Raw genomic sequence first — 21,120 nt, 5'->3', positions numbered from 1 at the left:
GACCAAACGGCCTTAGGTAACAGTTTCTAGTGTCAGTGCCCCAAAATGAGAAAAATATCAAAAACAAGAGAATGAGTAACTTGTAAAAGTATACTTAATTAAACCATAATACTTAAACCCCAAATTAGGTAAAAAAAACATTATTACTACACGAATAAGTAATTTAATGTAGAATTAAAATATATTAATATACTAATTAATTAAATTAGATTTTATATTATTTATTGATTGCAGTTTATTGTACATTAATACAGTAATTATATGAGTCAATTAACTATGCACATGATTAATTATAAAAAATAAATAAATAACGCTAAAAATAACAAAAACAAATATAATAAGTTAAGTTATTAATTTATTAATAATGTGAAGTTGGGTCCATGGCCTATCCCAAAATGACTAGTCATCTTAGTAATCATTCCCAATTCATAAACTTAAGATCTTCACTAATTTATGTGGGACTATTCCTTAACACTGCCCCTCACGTGTAGGCCCTCTGGGCTCTTACATGTGGATAATTTGGGTGGAGGCCCACATACGAGTACCTGCTCTGATACCATGTGAAATTGGGTCCTTCGCAATTTCACAGTCTGAAATAGTTCATACTTACACATGCATACCTTAATCCCATTTTTAACAATCTCCTTGAAGGTTTTTCCCACATTTCTAAACTGGTAGGGTAAAATTTTCATTTTTTTTCCTTTTTCTGCTTATCTTAGCCTATTGGCTAATGATTACTACTTCTATTTGACTAAATGTTGGGATTTAGAAGTGTTTAATGATCCAAATTTAAGGAAATTTCTCAAATCTAACTGCATCATCAGCCTAATGCTTGCGTCATCATCCATATAGCCTACGCCATCTTGATTTCTTGCAATTAGGTCATTCTTTCATTGATTTAAGGTCTCAATTGCTGGAATTGATCACTATTGGTTCTAAATTGAATGAATTGGGTACTGCATTGCTCTAATTGAATTTGGTGTGGGGCCCACTTGACTATGCAAATATTGAAATTTGGGGAAAGTGTTTCCCTTTGGTTAATTGACGCTCTAGTGTACTGAATTGTGGTGTTTGGTGATATTTAATGGCTGATTCCAGTACACAGGTTGCAGTCCAAAGGACTGCTGAGAGCTCAGATGTGAAATTCTCTCAGTCTATTCAGATAACTACGATCCGGTTGAATGGATCGAATTATGTAAACTAATCTAGATCAGTTTTGATGTATTTGAGGGGACCAGAAGAATGGCAAAAAAAAAAAAAAATTTAAACACCTTTAACTTGCTACTCAAACATTGCAAAGAACTAGAACAGTATTACTTAACAAATAACATATGATATACTTTAACATAAAAAGGAATGATTAAACAGGAAAAATTGATCAAATGTTAACTTTAACACACTATATATTTTTACGTATTATTAATTAATAATATTTTTCATTAAATTTAAAACCATTGATTTTATTAATTATAAAAATGGGTTAATTAAACCAAAATAATTGATCAAATGCTTGATTTAACAATATTTTAATTACCACTATTAAATCACTAATATTATACGGTAATTAAATATATATATATATATATATATATATATATATATATAATGAATAAATAACGTTTGTTTAATTTTTCCCTAACTTAGGAAAAATTAAATCAACAGCATTGTTTTCCTCACGGCGACAATAATTGCAGGGAGACAACGACAGGCCAACAGGCAACAGCGACAGAGGTGGCACTCCGGCGGTACGCCTGAGGCGCTACAACAAAGATTCTCCGACTAGATGCTCTGCGATGCAGGTTATGCGACGAAGCGACGACAGGCAACTGCGACAAAAGCTCTATGATGGCGGCTCTGCAACGGAGGCCGAGAGGGAGAAGAAAGAGAGAGAAGCAAAAGGGAGCCCGAGAGGACATTCACAGCAAGAAGGAGAAGGGAAAGGGAGGCCGAGAGGGAGAAAGGGAGAAGCGAAAGGGAGAAGGGAGATGGAGGCCGAGAGGGAGAAAAAATTTCAGAGGAAGAAGAGACGAGAGAAGGAGACCGAGAGAGGGAAAAGCGCGGGAGAGATAGAAAAAAAAATTCGATGATAGGTTTCAACGCGTCCCGCTCGCTTCATCCAATTGATTCGCAATATAATGCGGAATCCGAAATTAAACCGTTGGTGTTATCTTCGGATTCATCTGTTTCATCAACATGAATGAAGTGTCGGTGCTCCACAAACAACATCAAGAGATGAACTGAGTAATGCGGCTGAAGTTCATCTTCTGTGTAACCCCCCCTTTAATAAATTTCTACCATTTTAAATTCTAAAAATTCATAACCAATTACAAATACAAAAAAATTTAGGAGCTTATTTCTACTTGGCCATGTAGAGGTCTTCAAGACAGATAAGCTACACTCAATAGGGTTGGCAATTTGACCTAATTACCCATTCTATCCATCAATTTAAAAAAAGATACAAAACAAAAAATTTCACCCCTATAATGTATTACCTATTTACCCATGTCCCATTAACCGTTTTTTAATGGAAATGCAAATTTATAGGATTGAAATCAAAGAAGAAAAAAGAAGAGAAAAGGAGAGAAAAAAGCAGTAGCAAGAGGTTTGCATGCCAAAGCTCAGAAATTGAGTGCCATCCCCTTTTATTAAATCAGTTGAGTGAGGTTATGTAAAACAAATTAAAAGAAATTCGAAACATAGAATTCTGCTATATCTATAAGAAATGACCAAAATAACCCCAATTGTTTAAAACTTTTTCATCAATGGCTGGTGGGGCCTTTGCGTCGAAGGTGATTCAAACGTCGTCATCAATTGGTGCAAGAAGTCTTCTAGGCCTCCTTGGCGACACCGGGATCTATTTGAGGATATATGTGATTTAATTTCTCATTTGTAATGTAATTGGAATTATATTCCAAGATACGCTAATCACCTAGCGGATAATCAGGCTAAACTAGGCGTTTCCCTCCAACATCTTGTTGTGGAGGAAAGCCTTGTTCTGTAGGGTCTTTGTATTTGTTATTTTTCTTTTTTGCTTTTCCTAGTAATATATTCACACTTTTTTACTCAAAAAAAAAAAACATTTCACGAGTACACAAATATTTTTTTTTTAAATAGTGCTTGATTATATTAAAGCCTCAAAGGAGCAAAATTACAAGAAGAAGGGAAAAGAGGGGTACACAAATATGAAGAGAGACAACTTTGTAATTTTCAATCCCTCCATCTAAGCGTGTTAGAAAATATAGAATCAAGGATATATTATCCACTTACACTTTTTTACTTGTATCTAGTAGTGGAAAAACGTATCATAGATTAGAGGTCCTTAGTCTGGTCAGTTTTAGTTATGTTTTAAAGCCTTAAAATGAAAAGATGTTATGCTTACTGATTGGGAAGAGACCCTCTACCTTTGAGTAACCATTTTGGACCAAAATTTAACACAAAACAATCACTTAAAGAAAAAAATATAACCCAAAGCAAGGGCAGGACCGTGTTTAGCTCAGAATTATTCCTCATGGTCCAGCCCAAAGTCAGAAATTAAAAAAAAAACACACACACATTTCTTCGTAAAAAGCTTTACTTCCCTATGGTACAAGAACACAGAGGCCACCCCTCTATTGATCTCCTTTGTCCGTTTTACAATTCGATGGAGGAATCGTTTAGCCATATCCTTCTGCAGTGCTCTTTCTCGTGTGGACCACCATTCTTCTCAAGGTCGAGATACAATTCTGTATGCCTACGGATCGGATTCCTACCAGTAGAATGCTTCTTGGTTCAGCTCTTCCTGCGATGGGAAAGTTGATTATCTATGCTTGTATTGCCTTCATTCCGTGGGGTTTTTGGAATGAATGAAATCGCAGACGCTTCAATGCCAAGTTTGAATCCCCAAAGAGAGTTGTCGATTGTATCTATGGGCACATTTCCTCTTTGTTGCTTACCAAGAAAGCTTTTTCCCATTTTGTGGACTCTACTATTTGGGATAATTGGAATTGTTTGGCTCAATTACACGCTCAATCAAAGCCCCCTATTGTGCAGGAATGCCCACCTAGACTCGGCCTCCTCAAGCATAATTTTGATGGCTCTTCGTTTGGTAATCCCAGGATTGCCAGCTTTGAGGGAGTTATCTCTAACTCATCTGGTAATCCGTTGTTTTCCTATGTAAGCCCCTTGGGGATTTCGGATTCGAAGACCGCTGAGTTACATGGTCTCCTTAACGGGCTTCGTGTCTTTAGGGACAACTGTGGGGGCCCTCTTCACATTGAAGGAGATTCCGAGGTGGTAATCAGTTGGTGTGATCACACCTCCACCCCTCTTATGGCGCCACTGGGATGTTTTCCTGGAGATTATGGATATTGTTTCTCACTTTAGTTGCATTTGGACTCACATTCCAAGATCCGCCAATTCGGCAACTGATGTACTTGCTAAATAGAGAGCAACCCTCCAATCCCTTGTTGTTAGGAGACTGCTCTTTGATTTTGTATTTTGGTTCTGGTTCCTTTATTAATATAATCATCTTTTCTCAAAAAAAAAAAAAAAAAAAAAAACTTATGCAAAATAAAAAAGGATCCACACAATTCACCATTACATCAAAAATGAAAAATAGAAAATATACCACATAAAAAAATGGCTAAACAAACCAAGTAGCTAAGTAAATATGCAAAGACAGATAAAAATAGCCCAAATATGAGAAAAGCAAATTGATCCATGGTCTCAAAAAGAATAATCAAAGAACAAGTATGCCATCAGATGCCACAACAATGCATGGATTGATACGAATATAGTACATACACCACCAAAGATAATTCAATTAGAAAAATGAAAGAAAAGGCATACTTTTTCCTTACTGAACTACCCAAGACAACCAATAGTAGAGAAGCAAATAGAAAATTTTTCTGAAGAGATAAAAGAGAACAAAGCCAACTAACCAAATGAAGAAAGTCATGAACTTTGGGATCTGGAGGTATGCTATTCTGCTCTATTCCCCTTTTAAGAATAAGATAGGATTGAACCTCATCCAAAAACTGCAATTTCGCATCAAATAAAGGTGAACCAATGAAAAAGGTAATCATTTTTACCCTAAAATTACTTATTCGAAATGTCAATATATGAAAGAAAGGTTAAAACTCTGAATCAACATGATTACTTCACATTGTTAAAGGCTCAGCTGCATGAATACCCTACCAAAATAACCAGTTCAAGTGATCTGTTCAGTTGGTCGTAGACAAGAGACAGCTTATTTAAGCTGCTGCAACAACACCAAATTCCAAAAAACTTATGTTCACAACATTTTTCTTAAGTCTTTGAAGAGAGCATTGCAATCCCAATATAAATACCAACAAAAAAAAAAATGTTTTGACTCTGCAGGAAATTTAAAAGAGTGTGGCTTCCAAACTAGGACTTAGAACTACAGCCAAAAAAAACCAAAATAAATTTTGAAAGTGAAGATCTGATACCCTCTCCCAGCTACATATTGAAGCCTCCCTTTGATTGCCTCCAGACCGAACAAGCACCTCTGGGCCTCTAAGCAGAGGCTACCTACCTGGATGGGAAAGCCCCTATGGAAGGCTAGAAGACTTACCCTAATCAACTCTTGTGTGGCGGGCCTTACAAAGTCTTCCTATCCTTCCTCGCCCAGCTAGCATTGCAAGCAAACATGAGAGGATTATGAAACGTTTTTTTTGAAGGAGAGGCACCGCTGGTTTCAAACACCATTTGGTTAACTGGTTTGATGTGTGTAAACCCAAAAGACAAGGAAGTGGGTGTCAGATACATCAAAGAAACTAACCAGACCATGCTTCTCAAATGGCAATGGAGATTTCATACGTGCAAAGATGTAGCATAGATAGCTATGAGACCTACTTGGGTTGTAAAGTTGCCTCCTCTCCGGGCACATATTTGGGTCTTCCTCTATCTCCTGCCTTACCCTCAAAATTTGCTTGGCACCCAGTCATTGAACGACTCGAAGGTAGACTCGCTTCCTAGAGAGGGAAGTTTTTGTCCAAAGCTGGTAAACTCACTCTAATTAAGTCATGTTAACATGGTATTCCGTCTTATTTTTTATCCTTGTACTATTGCCCTGCCTCTATAAGAAAGAGAATAGAGTTTTTAAAAAGAAGATTTTTATGGGGCAGGCAAAATGGTGAAAAAAAAACAGTCTGGTGAAATGGGTTGACGTTTGTAAACCTTTTGCTGAGGGTGGCCTTGGGATTCGTGACACTGCAGCAACAAACTCGGCTCTGCTTTTGAAGTGGATCTAGAAATTCAATATGGTTCCGTCTCTAGTTTGGCGAAACATTGTGGCGAGTAAAGCTGACAAGTTCTTGGGATGGTGGACTGAAGGAGGAAGGTATAACAAATTATCTCCTGTTTGGAAAAAATAGCTTAGTTGCTGCCTGTCCTCAAAAACGTTGTCAAGTGTTATATTGGATCCGGCAGTAGGACAAGTTTTTGGACAGATTGGTGGATAGGTTAGGCTAGTCTAAACTCTAGCTATGGTCAAATCTACTCTCTCGCCATAAACAAAGAGGCTAATATTTCAGCTGTCGGGCAGAATTCTTGTAACTGGAACCTAAATCTCCGTAGCGCGCTGACAGAAGCAGAAACTATTGAAGCTGCCGAACTCATTACGAGCCTATCTTTGGCCCGTGTCAAAAATGGCCCAGACACCATGATATGGACTCTTTGTCCCAAAGGTACGTTTTCTACTTCAACTGCCTACAAAGCTCTTCTCTCCCCCCCCCCCCCCCCAATTTGCTCAATCCTGTCACCCATCAGCCATTGCGTGGTCCTTACATGTACCCCTAAGAGCAAAATTCTTTATCTAGACAGCATGCCAAAACAAAATCTTGACATCGGATTCATTAATATGTCGAGAACGCATGTTTTGGACCCTCTTTGCCCGTTTTGCCTGTCCTCCACTGAAACTGCGGATCATATACTATTGCATTGTAATTATGCGCACTCGGTATGGACAAAACTCATCAGCAAAATTGGCTTGCAATACTGCTCCTCCCAAAATCTCGTATCTACGATCCACACGATTACAAAGGTTAATCTCCCTAAAATTGGAAAGTTATTAATCTCCTACAGCGTCAGTCACATTATCTGGGCCCTTTGGAAAGAACGGAATAACATAAGGTTTATCAAAAAAACCCTCCTGACAATATTCTTAGCAATCAAATTGTTGGGCAAGTCACTTCTTGGATTCGTATGAGAAAAGAATTTAAAAGTCTTGAAGGGATCAACTTTCGAGAGAATTGGGATCTTGTTGCAAAAATGTCTCATCTCCCACGCCCTCCGACTATGGAGACTTGGTCTCTTCCCCCAATTGGATTCTTTAAACAAAATTTTGATGCAAGTGCGTTGGGTTGTCCGGGGCCTGCTGGATATGGAGGGGTCATTCATGATGATCAAGGAACTTTGCTCCTTTCTTTTTCTGGGCCAATCGAAATATCAGACTCAACTCCAACCGAGCTAGCTGGGTTGTTTAATGGCACCAAACTATTTCATCAGAGAATGGTAGGACTTTTATATGTCGAAGGCAATTCTCAAGTTGTCATCAGTTGGTGTAAGAAGACATGTAAACCTCCTTGGCATCACAAGGATCTTTTTGATGATATATGTATTTTTTTAAATGATATGATATATGTATTTTAACTCCCCGATTACAATGTCTGTGGAATTGTATTCCTAGATCCGCAAATCACTTGGCGGATAGTCGAGCTAAATCAGGAATTTTTCTCTAACATCTTGTTGTGGAGGAAGGTCCTATTTAGTAAGTGTTCTATTTTTTTCTCTCTCAGTAATATATTCACACCTTTTCTCAAGATGCAATGTAGAGGGATATTGTTGCACACAAATTGGGTGTCGAGAATGGATCATGGTGACTTGAAGGAAAGCAGAGACGAATACCATGGGCCATATGGTGCACTCTTTTTCCTCTGTCCAACAAATTCAAGGAGGTCAAATTCCATATTGAAAGTGGTGACACGGTTAAATTCTAGACTTATTGGTGGTTGGATGAAAGCTCCAGCAAAGATTTGTAGCAGCGAACTTTATGTCAGTCCAACAATCCTACCGATTAATGAAGCAATAAAGCATGAAAGTCAAATGGTATGCTGAGATCTATGCATTTGAAGAGGCATGAATGATGAGGAAGCAGAAGAAGTTGGGAAACTAATGGGCAAACTTGACAGCTTGTATGTGGCTAGCCACCCAGAGGATAAACTAATTTGGACCCCCTCAGACAGCAATGAGTTCTCTGTTTCTTCGGCATAAGCTAGAATTAAAGGCTGGGGGATTGTAAAGAGAAACATCATCCTTCCATTGCCTGGAAATTATCAGCTCCAGCCAAAATAAAGTTTTTCATTTGGAGCACTGCTAAGGGGAGGATCCTTGCATATGACAACCTAAGAAGAAGAGGTCCAATGTCACTCAATCTGTTTGCACTCTTTGTGATGCTGAAGACGGAAGTGATAATCACTTACTCATTCGGTGTCCTTTTGCTTGGAGAATTTGGCCACACTTCCTGGGCAAGCTCGGAATTCAAACTTGCCTTCCCAACAGCATCCATGAACTCATCCCCTGGTACACTGGAATTGGCCTTCATAAATTGTGCAAAGCCCTCCTCTCAGCATGCATTGCACGAATTCCCTCAGGAATATGGATTGAAAAAAATCAGCCACACTCTCAGAATTGGAGTAGCTTGGAGAAAGCAATTGAAGGCATCTCCAGTGTGATTCTGGCCTGGATTAATGTCGGAATATTTTCAGATCTCTGACTGGAGGTATCATCAGGAACAATTGGAGTCCAATTGCCCACATGGCCTCTCCCAACTGCGAGCAAATGAAGAATGGAACCCCTTTTGTAGTGGCATCATCAAGCTCAATTTACATAGGAGTGCCTATGGAACCCCCTGACCAGCTGGTATAGGTGGGACCTCCAGAAATCACGAAGGTGTCTATATTGCCTCATACTCGAAACCCATAGGTACTGCCGATTCTACTAGAGCCAAGCTCCACAGTCTTCGGCAAGGGCTCATCATCCACAAGAACTCCACCGTGGACCTCTTTGAAGGAGACTCTGCCAATATCATTGGCTGGTCTTCGAAAGCAGCCCTCCCACTTGGAAGCATTCACCTGTTTTGATGAAATTATAGACATTGATTCTGGAACTCGGTGAAATTGGAGTAATGTACCCAGATCAGCTAATGGTGTAGCTGACTCTTTAGCTAAAGAAGGGCTGTCCCTCCAATCACTGGCTGTAAGAGAGTCCCCCTCCTAAGGTTTTATTTTTGTAGGCCTTTCTTTTGAATAAAAACTTTCACAGCTTTCAAAAAAAGAGGATTTGATACCCTTTCAGATTTAAATTTACAGAGCATTAGTAAACCTTAGGTTACCAGAAGTATTCCTTACGAAGTAGATGAAATCTTGATTAGTGAAGCTTTAACTCATTTCCTCTCGGCGCCAGAAGTGGCCCAGTTGTAAGAACTGATCGAATATTAACAATGTTCAACTTGTTTTTGGTAGCTTACCAGCAATGAGCTGACTTCCAGAGCTGCATCCTTCAGTTCCGACCGCACAACTAAGCCATTGGACCCAATGGAAACCTTTTCAGCTTCCAAAGCCAACTTGGATGCCTGGTTTGGGGGTTTAAACATGGAAAGAGAATCCAAAAACCACGCATGGTTACTCTTGAGCTTATTTACCTGTAAAAATACGGTGACAACAATCTTAACCTGAACATCGAAAAGCAACACAATGCAAAAACTACAGGTAAAATATACCGAGAGGTAGTAGGGTTTTACCAGTGGAAGAGGGAGTGCGGATGAGAGAGGCGCATTCTCGAGCTCGTTGAAAAGAACAATGAACGAGTCCCACCAAAGAGACTTATCCACAGTCTTTGTGGTCGCCATGCAGGTTCTCTCGCGATGCAGGCAGGACCAGGAAGATTGTCCGGGAGGTTTTAGAACCTCGTAACTCGTCGGGGGAAAAATGAAACGAGAGGGGAAAATTGGGCGACTCTGTCCCGCGCTTTTGCTTAAAGAGAAGTGAGCCGGGTAAGAGGTTGGACTTTGGACATTGCAGTCTGGGCTTGGGCTTCCGTTCCAACTTAACATCTTTTTGCTCGACGGGGGGGGGGGGAGGAGTTAAACATGGAGAAATTTAAGGCAATGATTTAATTCAACTTCAATTTCAAATTGGGTGTTAGTGTAGATGAGTTCAAGTGCACTGAAAAATATATTCTAGTGTTAGTGCCCCAAAATGAAAAATATGATATAAAGAAGAAAATGAGTAACTTTTTATAATATTCTAGACTGGTTTCCTTCTCAATGTTACACAACTCTTTATCTTAAAGCTTTTGGTTTCTTGCTCATTGTCTTACTTCTAATGTTATCAATTTGTTTATTTTCTAGTGACTTGGGTGGATTAGTGGTAAAGCTGAAAATCATATGCTTAATGGAGATAAATCTTAAAAATTAGGAACATTGATTTGTAGACTTTTTTCTAGTAACTTGAGTTCTTGTTTGCATGTAGCTTTTTTTTCTCCTTATTATTCTATGCTTTGATTACCTTTTTGGATGGGGCATATGATGGCTCATCACACAAAAGAAAATAATAATTATGATGGAAATTATGGTAAATTATTATTTAAGTTAAATTGATAATTTCTTCTGGGACATTGATGTTGATCACGTTCGTAATGTTAACAATGTGTTATTTATTATAGCTCTTCTTGTTAGGATACAGTTTAATCAAGCAATGATATTTCCTTTCTAGGTGCATTTTTTCCTCCCTTTTTTCAGTTTCCTGAACAATAACTAGTTTTAATGTTGCAGAGTTTGCTGGTAATAAAAATTGTTCTAGTTATATGTTCATGTTTATATACGCAGTAGTAATAGTACCTTTGATATTGTTTGGCTAGTGGTATGGTTGGTGAATATTTTGTTGTGAATGTAGTAGGTGATGTGAATCTCCCCTACTGTAGGGCCTTAAACATAAATTTAAAACATTTGTAGTAGGGGAGTCTTAGATTATGCCCTGAAATGGATGGCTCTGATGAAGGTATGGGATTATTTATATTTAATTTTTAGTTTATCTTGCATAAGGCCTTTTAATTATATCCATGTTGCCTACATGTGTGAAATGAATTTCCCTTGGGGGTCTGTTTGGAACTTCATGGAAAATAAAAGAAAATGAAAGAAAATAAAAATTTGATCATTATTATTGCTAAAAATAGTTAGTAAAAAGGAGAATTTGATAATTATTTCATTTTTACTAACTATTTTTAGGAATAATAATAGTCAAATTCTTATTTTATTTCCTATGAGTTCCAAACAGACCCTAAGGGAAATTCATTTCATACATGTAGGCAACATGGATATCAGAAGGAATAATTATCAAATGTCAGTTCACCTTTTGATTTTTCTTGACTTCATGAAGAACATGAATCCAATTACCACCACAAATCAAAGCTAAAACTGCATTTGGCGCTAAAGAAGAAAGTTATGAGTCTATCACTCTACCACCACCATTAAAGTTTGACTTTGAGGCTATTGTAGATATGAGAATTGCAAGAATCTCTACTGTCATCTTAAATAATATTCAAATTTTAAATTATTCACTTTTTACCATTTTAAAACATCAAAATCATATTGTGAAGTTTTTTCACACAAGTACTCACTTCTTCGAGATAATTCTCCAATTTAGAATTTGGTGAATTCCCTACTTCTATTTGATGAAGAATGTGACCTTCAATTTATGAAAACACTTAAAGAACTAACACTTGAAACTATCTCTTCATTATTAATTTTCACATTATAAATGGCTATATATACATCATAAATCTCAAATAAGGTTTGTTAAACTAAGTTTATATTCATCATAGCTTTCACTTCATATTATATATTTGGAAAACACATTTCAATCATGTTTAATTTGACCACTGGATTCAAAATTAAATCAACTAACTATCAATAAATTGCAATCAACCCAATACCTCTCAATTTCTCATTTATTTTACTAACCATTGTCTTAATGAAAATAGTTTCATTCATAGAATAAAATTTTTAAACTTATTTTACCCTATATATCTCACTAAAAACAAATTTGAAGTAAGGTAGTCACTTCATATTAGTGACTACAGTAAAAACTTCTAAAATATCACAGACCATTTCAACCATTTCTTATTTATCAAAACTTGGTAAACAATCATAATCTCTATATTAAAATCTAGGAAATATATCTTTGAATTTTAATACACAAAATAACATGTCATAAGTAGAATTCCAATGAGTTGGATAATTAATGACCACCCTTTTTTGCACCTTAGCTGTAAACAGTGGCAACAACAAGGGTTGTTGTTTGCTTGCCCCTCACCTAGCTGTAAACAGCAGCAACAAGGGTAGGCTTGCTTGTTACCTAGTGGTAAGCGTCTTGGAATTTTTTAATGGTGAATGCTTGATTAAAAAAAGGTGCAAAACAAAGACCCCCGTTATATAGGTATGAAACAACCTTCTATTTTGTAAAAGTTAAAGAGTATAAACTTTAGTCTCTAGCCCATTACTATTATCAACTTTAACCGTATGAAGTCAAAAGCCATATTTGATACAATGGTTAAACAAGTCTTGAATAACTTTTAGCTTGAGCCAAAAGATCCAATTTCTCAGTGCAATGACTAATGAGTTCTCGTTCAAGTAAGAGGTTATAAAGTCAAGAAAAAGGGTCTAAAGCCTAGGTGTATTTTGAAGCTTGGTTTGGTTAATACATGATGTTTTTCAGTTATTGCCATATTTTTTGTATTCGAGGTCGATCCAAACCGAGTCGAGCTTGAGTAATTCGCGAATCAACTCGGTTTGATACCACCCCAATAGGGTGCATTCATTGACCTAGTGGTGGTCAGTCCAGGCTCATTTTTCTCTTTATAATACAAAGTAAAGCAATGTTAATACTAAGAAGGCACTGAATCCCATTGTTGGTGTCAATTTCTCCAGTGAACACATTCGGATCATAGGGTATTAACCATGCAATTTGAGGTGGAATGTGAATACTTGTTGTCCTTATGCAAGATAACTGCCTACCTCACTCTATCTCTCAAAGGTAAGCCCCTATTTTGGTTAGATAATGAGAGAAAGATGTTTGCCCTTCACAAACTATTCAGCATTGCATTGGATGGGCACAACACTTGGCCAGATGAATGAATTTCCTGAACCGGTTAAAGTCTCCCACTTCAGCGAGGGCCTACCTCCTTGTACATGTATACAAGTGAGCAGAATCATCTATGAGCATAGCTTTTTAGTGCTCTTTATATACGACAAAATGAATAAGGAATTTATTCACTATTTAATGGAAAATTGCGAGAATGAACAACAACAATTACAACAACGACAACAATAGTAACAACAAACATCGGGAAAAAAAATGCAAAAATACAGAAACATAAAGCATTCGAAACACAGCCAGTAGAAGGCAAAATCACATACTTCCTAAAGATGACCATCATGGAGGATGCTTTGTCTGGAAGCCTCAGCTGTCGTAGTTGTCCTCAACTCCTTCCTCGTATTCACCCTCCTCGTCTTCCTCCACAGTTGCGTCCTGGTATTGCTGATACTCAGACACCAAGTCGTTCATATTGCTCTCTGCCTCCGTAAACTCCATCTCATCCATTCCCTCCCCAGTGTACCAATGCAAGAAAGCCTTGCGACGGAACATGGCAGTGAACTGCTCACTCACCCTGCGGAACATCTCCTGTATCGAAGTTGAGTTACCTATGAAGGTCGAAGCCATCTTCAGGCCCATGGGAGGAATGTCGCAGACGCTTGATTTCACATTGTTAGGGATCCACTCCACAAAGTAGGATGAATTCTTGTTCTGCACGTTGATCATCTGTTCATCCACCTCTTTGGTGCTCATTTTGCCACGGAACATGGCTGAGGCGGTGAGATAGCGTCCATGGCGTGGATCCGCAGCGCACATCATGTTCTTGGCATCCCACATCTGTTGGGTGAGCTCTGGGACAGTGAGGGAGATGTAATGCTGGGAACCACGAGAGGTCAGAGGGGCAAAGCCCACCATGAAGAAGTGAAGGCGAGGGAAGGGGATGAGGTTCACTGCAAGCTTCCGGAGGTCCGAGTTCAACTGGCCTGGGAAGCGAAGGCAGCACGTCACGCCGCTCATGGTCGCTGAAATCAGGTGGTTCAGGTCCCCAACTGCAAAAGGCAATTGTGCAATCAATCTTTAGTTCTTGTTGTTCTTTCTGCACAGAAAGAATAATTCATGTATGCCTGAATATTGGTGAAAAGTAAAAAAGGATAAAATATGCAAATAAAGCAAGAAAACAATAACCTTCGATAAACAGAATGGTGTAAGGTATCATTCTGTTTGTCGATTCCTTTAGAAAAACTTACAGCTTGGGTTGCTAAGCTTCAGGGTTCTGAAGCAGATATCATAGAGGGCCTCATTGTCGAGAACCATACATTCATCAGCATTCTCCACCAGCTGGTGCACGGACAAGGTGGCGTTGTAGGGCTCCACAACAGTGTCAGAGACCTTGGGTGAGGGGAAAACTGAGAATGTAAGCATCATCCTGTCTGGGTACTCTTCCCTGATCTTAGATATCAGGAGAGTTCCCATCCCGGATCCTGTTCCTCCTCCAAGTGAATGACATACCTGAAAACCTGAAGAAACAGAAAGGGAATAGCCACCATTAATAAATCATTTATAACGGTTGCAGTGCCCTTCTTTATCAATCAAAACAAATAAAACGGTACCAGAATTTGTAAGGAAAACACAAAATTTGGGAACTAAAAGTCATCTTGCTCGGCTGAGACGCTCAACAGGAAAGTACAACTAGGTGATTAGAGTTTCATTTGGCTACTTTAGAGATGATTGAAAAATAGAGCTGAGCAACAAACGTATTCATTGAGGCAAAGGATTGTCTGGTTCTACTAGTGGCAGTACACAAGGACATACGAATTTCACATAGACATAAAAAAAAGATCACATTCCTCTGTCGAGTTGAAGAATTAACAGATAACCATGCAATTTGTGAGATCACCTTACAAGGATGTTGCAGAGTATCCTTGCATAACTTATCAAGAATGGTTCCGTAAACAAATAAAAATAACAGAAGGATAATAGAACCAATAAGCCAAACAATTGTAAAAACCTTGCAAAATACAAATGGATAGATAAATCAGAGAAGCACGTCCAGTTATCCTATATAGAGGAAATCAACAGCCTTGAAATTCATCAATTAAGTAACTGAGTAAAAATATGCAGGGAAGGATCGAGTACATTAGTCACGTCACGAACAAAGCTACCTCGGCTTTGGAAAAGAAGAAAATGAGGCAATAGTGATGCATATGGACAGTTGACAGTATCCAGAACGCTAAGAAAAGGGTTAGGAAAACAAAAGAATATCAGAACATTCAACTAATATGAAACAACTACATGCAAGAATTGTCTTTTTGACTGAATCGTGGAAACACTAGATATCAAAAAATGCTCATCAAGCTTTACAAGACTGCAAAGTTCAAATATACAGAGGCAGACATTAAGCACTACGTCATTTGTCAGGTTATATTGATCGAATAAGATGCTATTTTCAATAACACATTGACGCAAGGCACAAAAAGCTAGCATGTTACATGCTCGAGTAATGTTTCTAACCAGAAAATAATTTCTACAAGCAGATCTAAAATTTAAAATGCCTCATCAAATAACGCAAATTAAGATGAAGAAAAACAACAGATCTACCAGATGATGAAAACACCTCCTCTATTTTGAACAGTAAGACATGATTAGAGACCAATAAAACTTGTAACAACGGCACATATGACTGTTTCCTGAGCAAGATCACAGAGTAAAACACATACACCGAAACTTTGGAAACAACGAACTCATTCAGTACACCATCGAATCAGATACAATGTCGTAGTTGAAATGACATAGAATACCATTTTAATCCACAGATCCGAATACAAAACAAATCCCAGATAAACAGAAATAAAAATTTAGGCAAAACACATAAATCAACCAACAAGACAACCACGGAAGAAAACACTAAATAAATTCACCTTAAAAGATCACACACGACCCCTCAAATCGCGTCTAAAAACCAACTATCAAATGAAAAATGACTCAACGAAAAGATCCAAATGAAACGACAAAGAAAACATATAGATCGCGATTCATATACCTTGCAGGCAATCGCAATTCTCTGCCTCCTTTCTAACAACATCAAGAACCGAGTCGATCAACTCTGCCCCTTCAGTATAATGCCCCTTAGCCCAGTTATTCCCGGCTCCGGACTGTCCAAAGACGAAATTATCGGGACGGAAGATCTGGCCGAACGGTCCAGTCCGAATGCTGTCCATCGTCCCAGGCTCCAGATCCATAAGCACCGCCCTGGGGACGTACCTGCCACCAGAGGCCTCATTGTAGTACACATTGATGCGCTCGAGCTGCAGATCCGAAGCCGCATCTCCCTTGTGCTTCCCGGTCGGCTCGATGCCATGCTCGTCGCAGATTACCTCCCAGAACTTGGCCCCGATCTGGTTCCCGCACTGCCCTCCCTGAACATGAAGGATCTCCCGCATTTTCGGTCAAGATTTCTAGGGTTTCGGTTTCTCTTCCCTTCTCCTCCTCTGCCTCGTCTTCTCTGTCAGGGAAAAAGAGTGTTTATAGGGAACGTGGACGGAGATCGGACAATAATAGAGAGAGAGGGAGAGACAGAGAAAGAGACAGAGAGAGCGGTAAGTGATATTTTGAAGGGGGAGAGAAAAGCGGGAACTCTTTTTCGCCTTAACGGCGGTTTCATAACGATCGTTAACTAAGAGCATCCAACGGTCTCGATCTTCTCACTCTAGCCACGGACCTACCAAAAGAAAAACGTTCACCGTTCGATTAAAACGGAGCTGAAAAACGCCGTACGGTGGGTACCGCGACAGAAACTGGAGAATCAACGACCTACATGCCATGTGATAGGTGGGCCCGGGAGTCAAGTAGTTTAAGCGGCACGTGCAAGAGTGAACTGGCTCCCACCGTTTCATGTCTAGGCAGCCGGGCTGGCCGCGGGTAATTATGGAAACGGGGGTTCACCATATGGGACTAGTAGTGGTGGCCATGGCTCCAATAAAGGGGTGACTTGACTTTATAGAAAAACCTTGCACTTCTCCAAATAAAGAGGAACATGACATTTATCTATGACATTTTCCCTTACAAGCTAGTATAAATTGTATCAATAATAAACAATTGGGTAATTGTAGTGGTAGTTTCTCCCCTCTCTCTTCTCTTTTTAATGTCTTCCCCTATTGAAATAGAAGATTAATGGGATCCCTAGAAAATGGGTTGGTTAGAGATAGTGAAACATGGACATCTGGGACAAGAAAAGGGACCATGGAGCTAGGGAAACCCAAGTAATAAAGGGTGGACAAAGGAGAAGATCAAGGGACATGGTGGGTGAAAAAGGGAAATAGGTGACTAACATGAGCAAAAGAGATGGTAGGCAAAGCTAAAATTTTGACTAGCTAAGAGTGGAAAGAGAATCTTCTCAATAATGTGACATGCTCAAGCTACCAAAGGAATGAGCTTACATAGAGGAAGGGTATTGATTGAAAATCTTACCATTTCTTCCTAGCAATCTCTTGTTGAAAAATCTATAAAAAGGGTCGGAAAGTTAGTACTCAAACATCGTCTCCATGTCTTTTCAAATAAAGCAACAAAATCCCTTTTGTTTCTTCGATTTTCTTCCTCTCTGTACCATTACTTCGACTTTTTCCTTTGTATTTGTAATTTAGTGTTGAGTGGGAAAAAGTTTCACATAACAAAATGAAAGGGATTATGAAGCAATATGGATAACATTTAGATTGTTTTATAACAATTTAATCGTAAAAAATAAAACCCACAATTTTTAATTTTGATATCAAACAATATGTCAAATGTTCAATCCCAATTCAACGAGAGAAAGACCGAAAATGTTAGCTTTTATATTGTTGTAGCAAGGCTACTCACTCATGTGGCTTCATATGAATATATATATATATATATATATTTATAACCTTGATTCCACCTTATTATAAAGATATGAGTTGGAGAAAGGAAGCAATTGCATTATTTTTCCCTTATAACAATAATCACTCCATAATACACATCATTAACAGAAATTTCTATAATATTAACACTTATCATAAACACCACCTCTTTCACCCCATGGCGCAGCCACGACACGGTTCTTGTCTCTCTCTCTCTCTCTCTCTCCCTGCATTGCCAGGCTATGTCCACCCGATAGAAACCGAAACTGCATATAGCTCAGAAAACTAAAACACCGTCACCCACAACGTGGTCGTCCTTGCTCACTGTTTAGGGGAACTTGGTCGGAGGAGCCCATGGGTGCGGTGGCAGTGGGGGCAGTGGGGGCAGAGGAGGAAAATGCTTCTTAAACAATGGCGGCAATGGCTTCTTTGGCGGAAACTTGAAGATCGGCGGCTTCTTGAATACCGGAGGCTTTTCGATCACTGGTGGTTTTGGCGGTTTCGGCGGATTAGGCAGTGGTGGCTTCTTGATCACCGGAGGCTTTTCAATCACTGGTGGTTTTGGCGGTTTCGGCGGATTAGGCAGTGGTGGCTTCTTGATCACCGGAGGCTTTTCAATCACTGGTGGCTTTGGCGGTTTCGGCGGTTTAGGCAGTGGTGGCTTCTTGATCACCGGAGGCTTTTCAATCACTGGTGGCTTTGGCGGTTTCGGCGGTTTTGGCAGTGGTGGCTTCTTGATCACCGGAGGCTTTTCAATCACTGGTGGTTTCGGCGGTTTTGGCGGATTAGGCAGTGGTGGCTTCTTGATCACCGGAGGCTTTTCAATCACTGGTGGCTTTGGCGGTCTCGGCGGTTTAGGCAGTGGTGGCTTTTTTATCACCGGAGGCTTTTCAATCACTGGTGGCTTTGGCGGGTTCGGCGGTTTAGGCAGTGGTGGCTTCTTGATCACCGGAGGCTTTTCAATCACTGGTGGTTTCGGCGGTTTAGACAGTGGTGGCTTCTTGAATGGGGGGAACTTGAAATGGAATTTATACTTGGGCACTGGCGGCAGCTCAAACTTGGGCAGCGGCGGCAGTTTAAACTTGGGCAAGAAGCTGGCTGAAGCGCACAATTCCGGCGAGAAATCAAGTTTTCCGGCGGTGCTGAAGATGTATTTCCCGTTCTCCTTCGATTTGAGAACCAGCTTAGCGGCCTCTGGGCCGTTCTTTGTGGGACAAAGATCGTTTGACGCACTGTGGAGTTGCGCGTAGCAGTCGTGTTTGAGTTCTCCCTTCTCGTCCAGGAGGTCGTTTGGAAGCTTTAAGTTGAATTTCCCGTCCTTGTCGAGTTCGGAGGATCCCATGATCTGCAGCTTGCCATCTGCTCCCTTGCAGCCTACGGAAACGTGGAGACCTGTTCTTGCGCAGAAGATTAAGAATGCCCTTACTGTTCGACATTATTCCACAAAGACAGATTGCAGAACTGGAAGAAAACAAGAAAACGAGAAACCACTGCTTACCGTTAACAGCATTGATTTTCTGGATGTTCTTGCGAACACAGAACGAGCACTCGCCACTGCCGACTGCAAATGCGACATACTCGTCCTTGGAAACAGTAACGGCGGTACAAGATCCCAGCAACAGCAGCAGCCAGGCTGCAAAGAGGACCCCTCCCTGTACTGGAAGAGCCCTCATGGCAGGCAGCAATTAAACAAGCTGAAGAGAAGGATTACCGGAAAGAAGAAGCTCACAGCTTCTCTTCTGAGGGAAGTAAGGTCCCCTTGGAAGCCACATATAAGGGGTTACCAGCTTCCAAACGCCGACACTGGCTTTCGATTCACATGGCGAGTGGGACCCGACAATGAATACAGGGCGGACACCGCCACCGATTTTTCCGATCAAACGCCATTTTCTCCATTCAATGCTCCTCTGCCTACAACTGCACCACGAACCTTCCCCACATTCCTCGCTCCTCACCCAGCTACTCTTCTCCCAGCTCTTAAACTCCCAGCTTCCGCAGATCACAGAATGATTCTTGATTTTCGTCCAGTACTTCTCTCCCATTAAATCGACAGCCAAGCAAGACCCCTTTGGGATTTGACGTCTGTTAAAGCCTCAGTAGTTTTTACACGAAACCAGATCAGAAGAATTCAGATTTTGTGGGGTTGTCTGCACAAGGTTCTCATCAACTTCACCTTCATCCACCCAGTTCCAAAGCTTGCATGAAAGAGAGGATGCATTGTAGGGTTGCATGTGGGAGCTCGAAATTAAAAGGTTTTGACGTGTTGGGGAAGAAAATGTTCTGTAAATTGACACTGCAGAGCTGAACTCAAATGCAAGAGGCTGGTGTGTCTAGGTTGAAACGGTTGAAGATGATCAAGCCAACAAGGTTCCACCATGCATAAGTTCGACTCATGTCCAGTCAAGTGATTGGCAAGCTCATTTGCTTGTGACTAGGGTTTTGCTAAAGAGATTTTTTTGCTAACTTCAACAAATCTTAACCCTTATTGTATCATCCCCTAATCTTTGTTTAAATGAAGTTTGAAGGTTTGGTAGAGTTCCCAACAGATCTTAACCCTTATTGTATCATCCCCTAATCTCAACTAAAAACTGATATTAGTTCTAGGAAATATTTTACATTCAAAATATGTCGGTCTACGAAATGTAAAAATCAGAAGTTAGCATTTTCTAGGGTTGCAAACCGATTTCCATCGTTTATTTATGATCACTTGAATTGTCAAGGCCCTTACCAGGTTAAATTTCTATTCATGTCTTCATTCTCCCCTATTTCATGCTCTATATTGGCAAAGTAATGTTGAAATGATGTTTGAAGGTTTGGAAATGTAGGTGGAACATTACTGTTTTTAATGCTTAACAACAGCAAGGAGAAGGACAGATGAAACCTATCAAGGGAATTGAAATCCTAGTAAGAAATAGAAGAAAGAAATGGTCCCAAGACTTGACTGCATGAATGTTGAAAAGAACAAACAAGAACACCCTAGCTTTTAAGATCTGAACACCCTCTATGGTTGGCAAATGTCTAAAGAACTGGTTTTGGCAAATATGTTAAGGGAAGGTATAGTTAGCCATTTTTTTGTTAAGAATCGTCTCATATGA

General features: G+C 39.6%; 3 protein-coding genes across 3 annotated transcripts in view; all 3 read right to left on the bottom strand.

Annotated features, from left to right (window-relative positions):
* The window catches only part of LOC137938820 (uncharacterized), an 85,601-nt gene extending 75,625 nt beyond the window's left edge, over positions 1-9,976 (bottom strand). The window contains exons 1-3 of the mRNA XM_068783867.1: positions 9,800-9,976; positions 9,527-9,700; positions 4,920-5,015 (exon numbers count right to left, since the gene is read on the bottom strand). Coding sequence (XP_068639968.1) covers positions 4,920-5,015; positions 9,527-9,700; positions 9,800-9,907 — 378 coding nt within the window. The 5' untranslated portion in view covers positions 9,908-9,976. The remainder of the gene's footprint in view (positions 1-4,919; positions 5,016-9,526; positions 9,701-9,799) is intronic.
* Positions 9,977-13,311: 3,335 nt separating this feature from the next.
* On the bottom strand, positions 13,312-16,722 carry LOC137938610 (tubulin beta-6 chain-like). Its single transcript, XM_068783570.1, has 3 exons — positions 16,192-16,722; positions 14,399-14,668; positions 13,312-14,200 (listed from the first exon to the last, which is right to left on the bottom strand). Exons 1-3 carry the CDS (start codon positions 16,589-16,591, stop codon positions 13,518-13,520), a joined length of 1,353 nt encoding a protein of 450 aa, XP_068639671.1. The 5' UTR covers positions 16,592-16,722; the 3' UTR covers positions 13,312-13,517.
* A 1,360-nt stretch (positions 16,723-18,082) lies between these two features.
* On the bottom strand, positions 18,083-19,757 carry LOC137938795 (repetitive proline-rich cell wall protein-like). Its single transcript, XM_068783833.1, has 2 exons — positions 19,524-19,757; positions 18,083-19,417 (listed from the first exon to the last, which is right to left on the bottom strand). The coding sequence occupies exons 1-2, from the start codon at positions 19,696-19,698 to the stop codon at positions 18,354-18,356; spliced, it is 1,239 nt and encodes a 412-aa protein (XP_068639934.1). The 5' UTR covers positions 19,699-19,757; the 3' UTR covers positions 18,083-18,353.
* Positions 19,758-21,120: the final 1,363 nt, after the last annotated feature.

The sequence above is a fragment of the Aristolochia californica genome, unplaced genomic scaffold (assembly GCF_029961685.1).
Source record: "Aristolochia californica isolate CCGP_79_NKW_82.1479 unplaced genomic scaffold, dmAriCali1.0.hap1 SCAF_8, whole genome shotgun sequence".
NCBI classification, from domain to species: Eukaryota; Viridiplantae; Streptophyta; class Magnoliopsida; order Piperales; family Aristolochiaceae; genus Aristolochia; species Aristolochia californica.
The sequence above is the reverse complement of the archived record's forward strand: the minus strand, read 5'-3'. Positions and strand labels throughout refer to the sequence as shown.